Source organism: Barbus barbus, assembly GCF_936440315.1.
Source record: "Barbus barbus genome assembly, chromosome: 21".
Taxonomy (NCBI): Eukaryota; Metazoa; Chordata; class Actinopteri; order Cypriniformes; family Cyprinidae; genus Barbus; species Barbus barbus.
This window is the reverse complement of record NC_136749.1, coordinates 15,386,440-15,399,358: the sequence shown is the minus strand read 5'-3', so window position 1 is coordinate 15,399,358 and position 12,919 is coordinate 15,386,440. Positions and strand designations below refer to the sequence as shown.

The window sequence follows — 12,919 nt, the reverse complement described above, 5'->3', positions numbered from 1 at the left end:
AAGCTACAACTCTCACACAATGAAACTGAGAGATGGGATGTGCTGTCACAGTGCTTTCGCAATGTTCTGGAAACATTTCTCTGTCGTTCCGTAGTCAGCACCATCCATGCTGTCAGTTAAAAGCCCTACCTGTGAATTAGCTCCTTCATGTCAGAACAGAGGAGCTGTACTGCGTGGTTAATCCTACAGTAACCTCTCAGCTCTAAGTACAGGACTGTCACTGACACCTCATTCCTTTTCCAGAACCCTGAGGTGATCTCCTCTACATTAGCATTCTGCTTACACTTTGCTAACCTATGCTTTCTCTTCAACATTCAGCTCAACATTTTGCTGCTTCCTTTTCAATTTTTTGTATTGTAACCAGAGAGTTGACAAATTTCATAGGCTTTTATTTTTGTCAACATCAAGATTTTAGGGGATAATTTATAGAGTATTGCGACAATGCCTATATCTCAGTACTTGACTCGGATTTAACACTGTATTTTTGTCCAGTGCTTCAGGTTCACACTGGATGTGAGATAGAGTGCAACAGAATGAAACAACACAGTTTTACAAACCCCAATAAACACTGCGATGTTATGTTATGTTATTAAAGGACTATATTATTTTTATATATATTACAGCAGTGCAATAATGATCATTTTGTGTAAACTGTAAATAATTAATGCAAAATAAAAGCCCCTGCAATAATGACACATCCACACTATTATTGTGACGACACACTCTGGAGAAGGGAAACGCGGAGGCTATGAACTTCTTGAATTACAGCAGATCTTTATTTACCAAAATCAGTGATCACTGGAGACACAGAGGAACATGGAATGACGATAAGACCGGACACAGAGTCAGGGAAACACAAGGCTTATGAAGGGGAGACTTAACTAGATAATTAATAACACAGGGCTTGGGACTAATAAACTAATCAACCAAAATGGGGACAGGAACAGGAACAAAACCAAATAAGGGCATAAGGAAAGACAGGGAGTACGTGGAAACACAAGACACAGGGAAAAAAAGTCTGACATCACGCCCCCCTCCAGAAGGCACGTCCTCGCGCCATATACCATCCAACGATCAGAGGGCAGGGCTACCGGCCTCCAGAGCGGCGCCCGTTCCAGGAGCCATGGCGGGACAGGGGACTCGGGAGGCCATGGCGGGTCCGGGAGCTTGGGCGGCCATGGCGGGTCCGCCTCCGAGACCGCGGCCCCAGCCCCTGCCTCAGCAGAAGCCCTACTACCCCCCCAAAAAAAATCCTTGGGGGAAGTAGGGGCTTTGTAAGCGCAGACACTTGGGAGCACTCTGGAAGCGCAGACACTTGGGGGCTGGATGGGACCAGCGGAGACGTAGGAGATGCAGGAGGGTTGGACGGGACCAGCGGAGACGCAGGAAACGAAGGAGAGCTGAACGGGACCAGCGGAGACATAGGAGGGTGCTTGTGAGGTGCAGGCACTGGAGGATACTTGCGAGGAGAAGGTATTGGGCTTGGGAAAGCAACGACCATATTCCCATGGCTTGCCATATTCTCTGCAGGTGGGCTTGCCCTTCTTTCTGCCGGTGGGCTGGGGTTGGCCGCGGGCGGCGGCGGGCTTGCATTAGGCGCGAACGCCGGCTGGCATGGGAAAGCTGCGGACGGCAGCGGGCTTGCGCTAGCCGAGAACACGGCTGGCATGGGAAAGCCGCGGACGGCGGCGGGCTTGCGCTAGCCGCGGACGGCGGCGGGCTTGCGCTAGCCGCGAACGGCGGCGGGCTTGCGCTAGCCGCGAACGGCGGCTGGCATGGGAAAGCCGCGGACGGCGGTGGTCTTGCGTTGGCCACTGGCGACTGTCTTGCGTTGGCCGCGAACGGCAGTGGGCTTGGGAGAGCCCAGGGGCGGCAGACTTGCATTGGCCGCTGACGGCGGCTGTCTTGCGTTGGCCACTGGTGGCGGCGGGCTCGGGAGAACCGCGGACAGCGGGCTTACGTGGGCCGCGAACAGCGGCAGACTAGGGAGAGCCGCGGACGACGGCGGGCTGGTTCTGGCACGGGCCAGGACACTCTCCAGACACCGGAGGATCCCCTCCCTCCATTTTTGTTTTTAATTTCTGTCAATCTAATTGAATAAAATGTTACATTTTTTATTTTATTTTTAAATGTTACAGTATGGTTTAAATTTGCTGAATGTAATAGGCAGTTTAATGGCAGGTTCCCTTGTTACAGCTTAGCCCATATAGCATAATGTTATTGGGGCATGTTGTCACATTATATTAACTGTATTGTTTTTCCTGGTCAGCATTGGGATACTGGGTTTAAAAAATAACCCTATTCTGAGAACTATTAAATGAAGTAAATCATACAGTAACCTGAGTCTTCATTATATACACAAACAAAGGTCTAGAAGTACAGCATGTAATACAGTCATACAATAGGACAAGCTTTAACACACCAAACTTTGTTGCCAATATAGTTAAGTCAATATAGTTATACTTTCCAAAAATTGCTTTAGAACTCTTTTATCATGCCATTCTGCTTATTTCTCTTTTTGATAATGATAGAGCTATGATATTATGAAGTTACCAAAGATTTATTGTGGCAACGACTAATTGTAAATTGTATTTTCTACAGTATTTTGGTGTAAACTATCATTTCTGTGGTAAATTTCCAATGGCTAACCATTACAACTTGCTGTGAAATTCCTCATCAATAATTTATCCTTTTAAATAGTTTTCTACCAGGTCTCATGTTGTGTTACTTACCTAACACATGAAATCTAATGCACTGCATGTTAAGTCTCCAAGGGCCAAACAGCTTCAAAAAGCTCATCATAAAAACCACTCAAGCAAAACGTTTCTAGAATCAGTCCAACCTTGAACTAAAGATAATTATAAAATTGGCTTCAAGTAATACTGGTGATTCACCAAATTCTTTAATGGGTCTTAGCTAAAGCTGTACAGCCATGAATCATTTTTAATATGGCTCTCCCGGAGCCAAGCAGTTCGCAAACTTTAGCCAAGGATGAAGCTTGTTGGCTCTCAGGAAAAGATGCACTCACATTAACACGTACACCTGAGTTCAAACGCTACCTTAGAGGCACTTTCAACCATACGGGCAAAGTGAAGTTTGACTGAATCGAAAATAAAAATTGGTTCCATTGAGAGATTCACAGGACTTGAACGGATAGTTCACCCAAAAGAAAAAAATATGTCATCATTTACTTGCCCTCATTTCAAAATCTGTATGACTTTCTTTCTTCTGTAGCAAAAAAAAAAAAAAGATATTTTGAAAAATATCTCAGTGGGTTTTTAATGAATGTCAATGGAGTCCAGTGTTGTTTGTTTTGGACACCATTGACTTTCATTGACTTGGCAAAAACAGTAGAAACATTCTTTAAAATATCTTCTTTGCATTCCACACAAGAGAGAAAGGCATGCAGGTTTTGAACAACATGACAGAATTTTTGTTTTCAGACGAACTATTCCTTTAAGGTGTCAGATAATTTATCAATATACCGTCTTAAATTGCAACCTTTGTAAATTTGGGAATGAAGTAGGAACAGTCATTCCAGTCTCATTCCTTTCTGTCTCTCTCCTCAAAAACATCCCTAATCAACACCTACTCACATCATGTTTTTATCTCCTTTAAACCATGTCAGTACACAAAAACACACAGATACATACACACACACACACACAGACAATCTCTGTCCAGGAAAGAGCTGCTGAAGTCTGACTCGCACACAGGAAGAGAGTCTCATCACCACGGAAACACTTGCATAACGCCGAGCGTACATGAGAAACTTCTCAATCCAGTGAAATGAATGAAACACAGTCTACACCTTTACACAACCACACACGTATTGGCCTGAAATGGAAAGCAAAATGAGTGCCAACGCTGTATATCTATGCGTGTGCTCGACAGCAGCAGCTTAAAAGAGCCTGAAGCAGACAAATAATTCACAGAGTCACAGACAGAGGGGGCAAGGGAAGGTTGAATGAAGGTAAAAATACAAGCAGAGAGAGATAACAAGCAACTCTTTATCTAAAGGGGAAGAGTGAGGAAAACCACACAAGAGGAAAAAAAGAGAAAGTACACAATGAACTGATATGAGCAGAGAGAGAAGAACAGGCATAATTTGATAGAGGGTGTGTTAGACAGTGAAAGAGTGATGGGGTAAATTACAAAGGGGGAGGAATACACAGAGATGAAGTGAAAACAAGGGAGAACATGCTGTGTGCATTTGTGAGCTTGTAACAATATTCTGCTGGACAAATGTGTGAACTGATTTCACCCTGTAAAGAAACACACACATTTGCTTGTTATATAAATATATATATATATATATATATATATATATAATGTGACGAGTCGGCTGCCTCCCCCCTGTCCATCATCACCACCCCGTCCCATATTCGCCGCCCTTCACCAGGCTCCCGACAGGAGTGGGTGTGTGAGAGAGGAGGGGCGCTGAAACAGCCAGGGCTGGCGGCGTGTGATGAGGCGCACCTGACGTGAATAGAGCCTCATCACCGCCGCCGTTAAATGCCGAACGCGCCTCTCCTCGTGAGACCGGTCTCTTCCCCGTGCATGCACGCTGGTGTCCTCGTGGGTCCAGGAAAGGGAGCGTAGAGGGAACTACCTGCCGCCGCCAGAGACGCGAGCGGCCGGACCCGCAGTCCGGCCGACACTGCACCCGCGATACGGCCGTCGGGCAAGGACGCCGGGCCGTGGAATCCCGTCGAGCACCCGGGGATGAAGGAGTTGGACGAAGCCGCCACAGAAGCCGCCGTCACCCGCGCCCCGGGACCTCCAGACGGGAGCGCGTGCGGCCGCCGGACTCCGCCCCTTACCTGGACCCTTCCCTCCTGAACACTGCCCTCCTTCACGAGCCCCGCAGCACAACGAGGACACCAGATCCCTGTTTATTTTGGACACTTTTCCCCCTTTGGACACTTTATTTTAAATATTGTTTAATAAAAACCTCTCCGAGGCTTGACGCCACGCCCACTGTGTCTGTCGTTGGCTCCTCTCGCCACAATATATATATATATATACTCCAGTCTTCACTGTCACAAACTATGTTTCCATCTATCTGTTTTTATATGCATTTTGAGGTATCGCATCAGAAACGAGTGATGGAAACACCAAATAAAAAAAAAAAAATCCCTTAATTCGCAAAAAGTTTTTACGTTCACTTGAGGTGGTTTTTGACTTTGTGCGAAAAAAGGTTAATGCGAATAATGGGAGATAGAAACGCATTTTGTGAATAAATTCCTCGTTGCACATCAACAAAGTCATGTGACTTTGCGCTATGGGACGGCATAAAACCAGCGGACCAATCTCGTTGCGCAGCATCTGAAATGTTGTTATGGTTTTTCTTAAATGCTCAAGCAAAGTCGGAATAATTTATCATTTATATAATTTCATCACTGTGTATTTCTCCCAATTTTTTCAGTAAATTTCTGTATAATTGCCTCCTAGAACTGTCTTAAGCCCGGTACACACCAAGCCGACGGTCGGTCGTCAGGCAGTTTTAGTTCGTCGGCCGACAGTTTTCTCAGTGTGTTCTGCGCCGTCGGCTGAAGTTGGTCCTCATCGGCTTGTTTTCGGCCGATTCGACATGTTGAATCGGCGTCGGAGCTCGTCGGTCAGTCAGGCCATCTGATCATTCTGATTGGCTGTTCAGCTGCCGAACCAGTGCATGAGAAAAAAACCCTACTTGGCCAACGGGTGTCGAGCGTCGGCTTGGTGTGTCAGTGCAACTTTGGACCAAGACGCTGCCGACGTCAGCCGACCCCGCAGTCTGCTTTCGTCGCCACTAGTTCATCGGCGTCGGCTTGGTGTGTACCGGGCTTTATATGAGTGCATTGCCAAGCAGCGGGCATCCACTTCTAAAAGCAATGACCCCATTTATTGTTTTGTCTGTACGCTTTGGGGCACAAGTAATTTATTATATATGAAAATTTGTATATTCAGTGGCTTCTCCTACTTTTTTTATTCAGTGCCAGTTTATCAGAAAATGACTAATTTGTTCTTATTGACTCTTTGGATGGTGCTTATTCTCAGATGTTTAATGCAATTTTCCAATTTTGCGCATAAGTTAAATTCGTAATTTAAATTTGTAAGTTAAATTCGAAACCCAGCTACAGTGATCATTCAGTAATTAATAATATGATGATTCGCTTCTCAAGAAACATTTATTATTATTTTTTATTAATCTTAAAAACAGTTGTGTACATTTTTGTTCAGGATTTTTTGATGAATAGAAAGTTCAAAAGAACAGCATTTATCTGAAATAGAAAGCTTTTTTTATTTATAGTGAAAAAAATATTAAAATTAAAAGCTGAATTTTCAACAGTCGTTACTCCAGTCTTTATTGTCACATGATCCTTCAGAAATAATTCTGATTTGCTGCTTAAGGAACATTATTATTATAATATAAAAATATGTTGAAAATAGCTGTGCTGCTTAATATTTTGTAGAAACCATGATACATTGCATTTATTTAAAATAAAAAAATTTGTGTAAACGTAAACGATTTAACTGTCACTTAAGACCAATGCATCAATGTACCCTTGCTGAGTAATTTCTTCACAAAATTAAATTAAATCTTACTAAACCCAAACTTTTTAACAGTAGTGTATATTTTGTGACTTGATTAAGTTGACCTATAGCTATACAGTGCTATTATCATCCATCCCTCATTTTTGGCCTCTAGAAGATAAGGAAACTTTTTTCATGGGCAGATGCTTATCTTATTCCTATGGTGCAGACAGATCGCAGCCGAAGTGAGACGAGGCAAAGGAAAAACACAGGATACCACTCTGAAAATGTTTCCTGCTACGTCACTGCTCAACTTCAATGATGGGAGCCAGCAGAATGGGTAGTGGGCACAATCCCATAAAACTGCCCCTAATATGGGCTGCTGGACTAAGAACTGTCTCTGCACACAGTGTCCCTGTGTCATCCCAGAGAAAGCTGCTACCCTCGAATGCCCATGTTCCATGATTCAACAATGCTCAAAGCAAATATTTTAATTATTAATTAACTACTCATTTTATAATGGAGTTGCATTGTGTGGCTGTTAAAGAGAGTGAAACACACTGTAAAGATATAACAGCTGACCCCAGGAACGTACATTATAAAAAGGTTTTGACATTATGTTGACATTATAAGTATAGTCATACAGTCAGTTTAATTGTACCTATAGTAGATCAATTAATTTTACAACATATAACAAATATAACACACATATAACATACTGTACAAGTCAAAAGTTGTGTGTCAGTAAGGTTTTCTGTTTAAATATAAATCTTAAAATGTAATTTATTCATAAGATGGCAGAGCTGAATTTTCAGCAGCCATTACTCCAATCTTAAGTGATAATTCAGAAATCATTCGCATATGATGACTTGGTGCTCAAGAAAAATTTCTTATTACTCTCAATGTTGAAAACAGTTGCACAGCTTAATATTCTATATATTCTATTATATCTTTATTGCCACTTTTGATCAAATGCATTCTTGCCAAATAAAAGCAAACATTTCTTAAAAAAAAATAAAATTAATTACTGACCCCAAATTTTTTTAATGTTACAGTAAAACAAGTCAAAATCGTTTATGTGAAATTTAAAAAAAAAAACATGCTTTGAAAATCTCAATGAAAAAAAAGTCGATGGAAACTCCTCGCCATGATAGATTTACAGTACAAATGTGTGCATGTGTGTTTATGCTAATATTGGAAATGAAGAGGATTATTCATGCATTCATTGATAAAAGGGCAGACAAGCTCCTTTCTCAAGTAACTGGCAAACAGTCACACAATGACTCACACTCAGGAACAAACAGACCCAAAAATATCATAAATACTAAACGTCTCAAAGAAGTTTGTGTCTGTATGAAGGAAAGACGGAGAGCTTAAAGGGAGCTGAAAGTGTCACTGTGTGTGTGTGTGTGTGTGTGTGAGTGTGTGTGTGTGTGTGTGTGTGTTTGGCTACTGAGGCTGCTGTGAGCTACTTTCCAATGCTAACCTTCCTATTAGCATAATGCTAATGAGCGGTTGAGTTCAGCTCCCCTTGCTGAGGGCAACAGCCTAAAATAACATTACTCATCTGTTCTGCATGCCACACTAAAGGGAGGAGGATGTAAACAAATAAATAAATGTTGAATGTGATTTTTCTTCCTGTTTTTCTGCATTTTTAAATTTTTGACACCATCCCAGTGTAACATAAGCAGACTGATGTGACAGACAGAGGCGAGAGATACTGACTATAAGCAAAAATATGTTATGATGTGTAACTATTTGCAGCAGTCTTTGAGTGAGATGCAGGCCTACTGAATTTCAATTAAATTAGCATTAAGGGGTGTCTTGGAGGTTGCTCACTTTCAAAAAAGCACTGTCAAGTTCCCATGGTATAGTGATGGTTCAGATGTCATTTTGATTTACCACTGTACTGAATGACTATCATTTAAGTATTTCATTGAATACCTCAGTACTAGTTTGATTCCAAAAACTGTAGTAATACCTAAGTTTTAGTACTTTTTGTTCAGTCTAGTTACGATCACATTAGCTAAAGTTCAGCAAAACGTTGTGACTAAAAAGGTAAATAGTGTAGTTATGAAGAGTGTGAAGCACAGCTCACACAAAAGTCATTTTCAAACCAAACATATTTCTGCAAAATATTATGTGAATGTGTGTGACCAACTTGAACCAGTTGCAAAATCTGCATGGTCAAATCTTGCACCCTTACATGAAATTACTCTCTTATTCTCTTACTATTGCAATAGTTGGATTTCGTCTCCGAAAATTTGCAGAACAGTGGTAAAATGGTTCGCACCTTAACAATAGACACTAATGTAAGATGATTATTTGTGTTTACCTGCACCTCTCGAGCATGGTAAGCGATGATTAGTCCAAGAAGAATGACGGTGGAAAGGCTGATAAGACACTTCAGCGCCAGTGAATACATGGAGCTCTGTAAAACATATGCAAATAATGTTATTAGCACGTTCATCATTATTTTTTACAAATAAATATTTGCTAACCCTGTGTGTTTAATTATAAATAAATAAAATAAAGAGATAGTCAAAAATGAAATGTCTTGCATTATGTCGTTACAAACTCATGTGACTGACTTGATGCTAAAAACTTTTTTTTCTTCATGCAATTTCAGTGAATAGGGACTGGAGTTTTCAAGCTTCAAAAGGATGCAAAAGAAGAAATGATCCATATGACTTCTGAAATCATGCGATAGATCTGTGTGGTGAACAGAAGGAAGTTTTTAATCATGTGATAAAAAGATCAGAGACTGTCAGATGTTACTTTTCTCATGAATAACAACTGGAATTTCACACAAAACTATCATATGGCATCAGAAGATCTGGAATATACATTACTGTTCAGTGGTGTGGGGTCAGTAAGTTTTTAAATGAACACTTATTTAGCAAGGATGCATTAAATTGATCAAGTGTGACAACAGTAAAGACATTTATAGTGTTACAAAATTTCATTTTTTTTCATCTTTTGAACTCTCTATTTCTATTAATCTTGAAATAAAGCATCATGATTTCAACAAAAAATAATAAGCACCACAAGCGTTTTCAACATTGATAATAACAGGAAATAATTCTTAAGCAAATCAGCATATTAGAATGATTTCTAAATGATCTAAATGATGTCACACGGAAGACTGAAGTAATGTTGTTGAAATTTCAGCTTTGCCATCAAAGGAATACATTACACTCAAATATACTAAAACTAAAAAACAGTAATAAAACTTTTTCTCTATTTCACCGTTTTACTGTATTTCTGCCCAAAAAAGGCAGCCTTGGCAAGAATAAGAAAAACATAAAAATTCATGGGCCTTTTCTGACCTCTTAGAATCTTGACAGCCCCAGTCCTCATTCACTATCATTATGTTATAAAATGTAATATGTTATAAAAAATTCACCTTTTGTGTTCCACAGAAGACAAATACAAGGAACAACAAGAGGATGAGTAAATGATGACAGAATATTCATTTTTAGGTCAACTATCTCTTTAAATAAGAAATGAACAGCACAATCATAGCATGTGCATCTGTGCCATATAGTCTGCCAAGACATTTTAGTGTCTTTTTATAATCTATGGATTACATGCACATCACTTCCAATCACACCATACACACACAATGTCATGGTTGCTCAAATGTGTGTCTGCCTGTGTGTGTGATTGCAGGGATCTCAACTTGACACCTAGAAATACACTACTACCTGCTGCACTCATCACAGTTTTCATTTAACACACACACACACACACACACACACACACACACACACACGCATACACACACACAGCTTGCTTAAACTCTCCCCTGACCGAAAAGCAAAAGTTTTAAATTGTTTCCAGCCTGAGCCTCGATGAGTCCAGCTGAACCACACACATGATTAGATTGGCCACCCGTGGGTCTAATTTAAGGCTCCGTCCTGGAAGCATTATTCTACACGGACAGACAGACAGTGGTGTCTGGGGGACCCACGGCTCCTCAAACAGTCTCTCACTCTCACACTGACACACACCCACATACACATATATAAATATACAGGGCTCCTAACTGGAGCACATACACACTGTACCCATCCAGGGCCTAACAGCTTATCAATACAGCAACTGCTGTGTTTCAGTCTCTGTCAGGCTTCCAAATGAGTCTTAGAGATGATTTTCTCTAATGGGTGGAAAGATTGATTGACCCTATAAGCTCAACGTGATTTATACGAACAGGATATGTTCCTTCATCAACGTCACTGATGGTCCTGAAACAACATCAGGGATTCTGGTCATGCTGGTTATTGTTAAAGCTGTCCAGAAACTAACTTTAATGGACAAAAAAAAAAAAAAAAAAAATATGCACAGACAATAATGCGAATGCACAGGTGAACCTGAACTAAGGTACGAGCTAGTCAGAATGCATAACTCACATCGTGAATAAGCCGTTTATGTAACAACAAACCACACATAATGAAGCATCCATAACAGTCATAGAAATAAAGAGAATCATATGCATAAAGCATGAAGAATTCACAACACTAACTTCTAAAAAGTAGGGTTAGGTTAGGTTACTTTATACTTGCAGGTAAATTTGTTTTGCAGTAAAATGATGATTGACACAATTTCAAAACACATATAAAACATAATATAACACAACTAAATAACAATAACATTATACATGATACAGGTGCTCAAGACTTGACCACTCAGAAACGTGTTGTCAATTGTATAAATTTATATTATTAAATAAATCCTATAGCTATAAAAATACTAATATTTAATAATGCTAAATAACAATACTAAAAATACTTAATTATGATCATTATAGGCTGTTATTTCAAGAGCAATAAGGACCATTTCACTGTCTTATGCTGATAAATATTTTAAATCTTTGATACATTTCTCAAAATTGACACATTTATGTAATTTTCCACACATTTTATCTTTGTTACTGAAATGATTACTGATCAATGCTACTGACCAATTCAATAAAATAAAATGGACAATAATTAAATAATTTATATAATCAATAATATATTACAGTATAATATAATGTAATATATTGCATTATATTATAAATCATTATATCAATAATTTCAGTTTTTTTATATTATAATTTATAATATAATAATGAAAAATAATGTAAAGTAATTATATTATATTATATTACATTACATTACAAACAGTTTCACCTTCTGTGGATCCAGTGGATATTTAATAGGAAAGGGAGAGAGACCCAGGCCTGGTCCTTTTGTAATGAGCACTGCTGTGACATATTGACTAAATTAAAAGGAAATTTCATATTTCATGTCATTACATGTCATATCAGACATCACACAAAGTTGATAGAGATCTTTACTGGAGGCTTTTTGTTGAGGATGCTAACTATATTTAATGCATATGCGGTCATGAAGGTCAGAACTTCAATCTGGCTCTCCTCTTACTTTCCCTCAGCCACTCTTCTCGCTCTCCCTGCATGACAGAGTTTGTTCTTGTTTTTTTGATGATGTGTTATCATCCTACTAAGTGAGTCCTCCTTGTCTGTGACATGACTATCATAGCTCATGTTATAAGTGTGTGAAAGGAGAGTATGACGACCAGACTCATGGCTAGATTAGCAGTTATTGATCCAGGTCATGATGGACACCATGCAGAGCTAATAGGCTTTCTGAGCTCCATTAACTCCATCAGCATTCTCTTGCATGCTCAAAATCTTCCTTTCATTTCTTTTCCATCTATTCAGCATCCTCTCTTTACTTCTCCCTGGTCCTTTCATAAACGCCGAACAAATCTGCTCTGACGTCTGAATACACAGTCATCTTCAAGCCTTCTGTCTGTCACAAACACACACACACATTCGCGGTTGAATGTGCCACCACAAATACACACAGTCATCTGTGATTCTAATGTAATTACTTCTTCTTGTTTCAATTTCTTTATTTACATTTTAACATTACGCTGATGTTGGCTGAAGCGATTCACTTGAAAAATCTCAAACACAAGCCACATACAATGTGCGCACACACGGAGCGAGAGATTTTTTCAGATCCTGACACACAAAAAACACTCACAGCTTAACCACAAGAGTAAGGATGGCGTGTTCACACACACACGCTCAAAGATAAAACAAGCATGACACAAAAATCCATCAGGAATATTCTGATATTCAAGACCAGAGGAAATATAAGAGAGAAGAGATGCCTTTCTGATATAGTTTGTTTATATACATTAGCTGGACAAGCTAGCTTTAAGACATAGCATTTTTAGCATTATTTGAGCTAAAGAAGCTACATTTATGATATGCTACTATCAGTGCCAAATGTCATTGCTGATTTGAGTTATTTATTTAATGTGTTATTTAAATGTAATCATCTCAGACAAGCTATGAAGATTTTAGTCCTTCCGCAATTCAATTAGAAAA

The 12,919-nt window shown here is 39.7% G+C and overlaps 1 protein-coding gene across 1 annotated transcript in view; it reads right to left on the bottom strand.

Moving 5' to 3' along the window:
• LOC306887207 (small conductance calcium-activated potassium channel protein 2-like) overlaps positions 1-12,919 on the bottom strand; it is a 61,355-nt gene that overhangs the window by 36,332 nt on the left and 12,104 nt on the right. Inside the window, exon 3 of the mRNA XM_079444786.1 lies at positions 8,852-8,947. Within this exon, the coding sequence (XP_079300912.1) occupies positions 8,852-8,947 (96 nt within the window). The remainder of the gene's footprint in view (positions 1-8,851; positions 8,948-12,919) is intronic.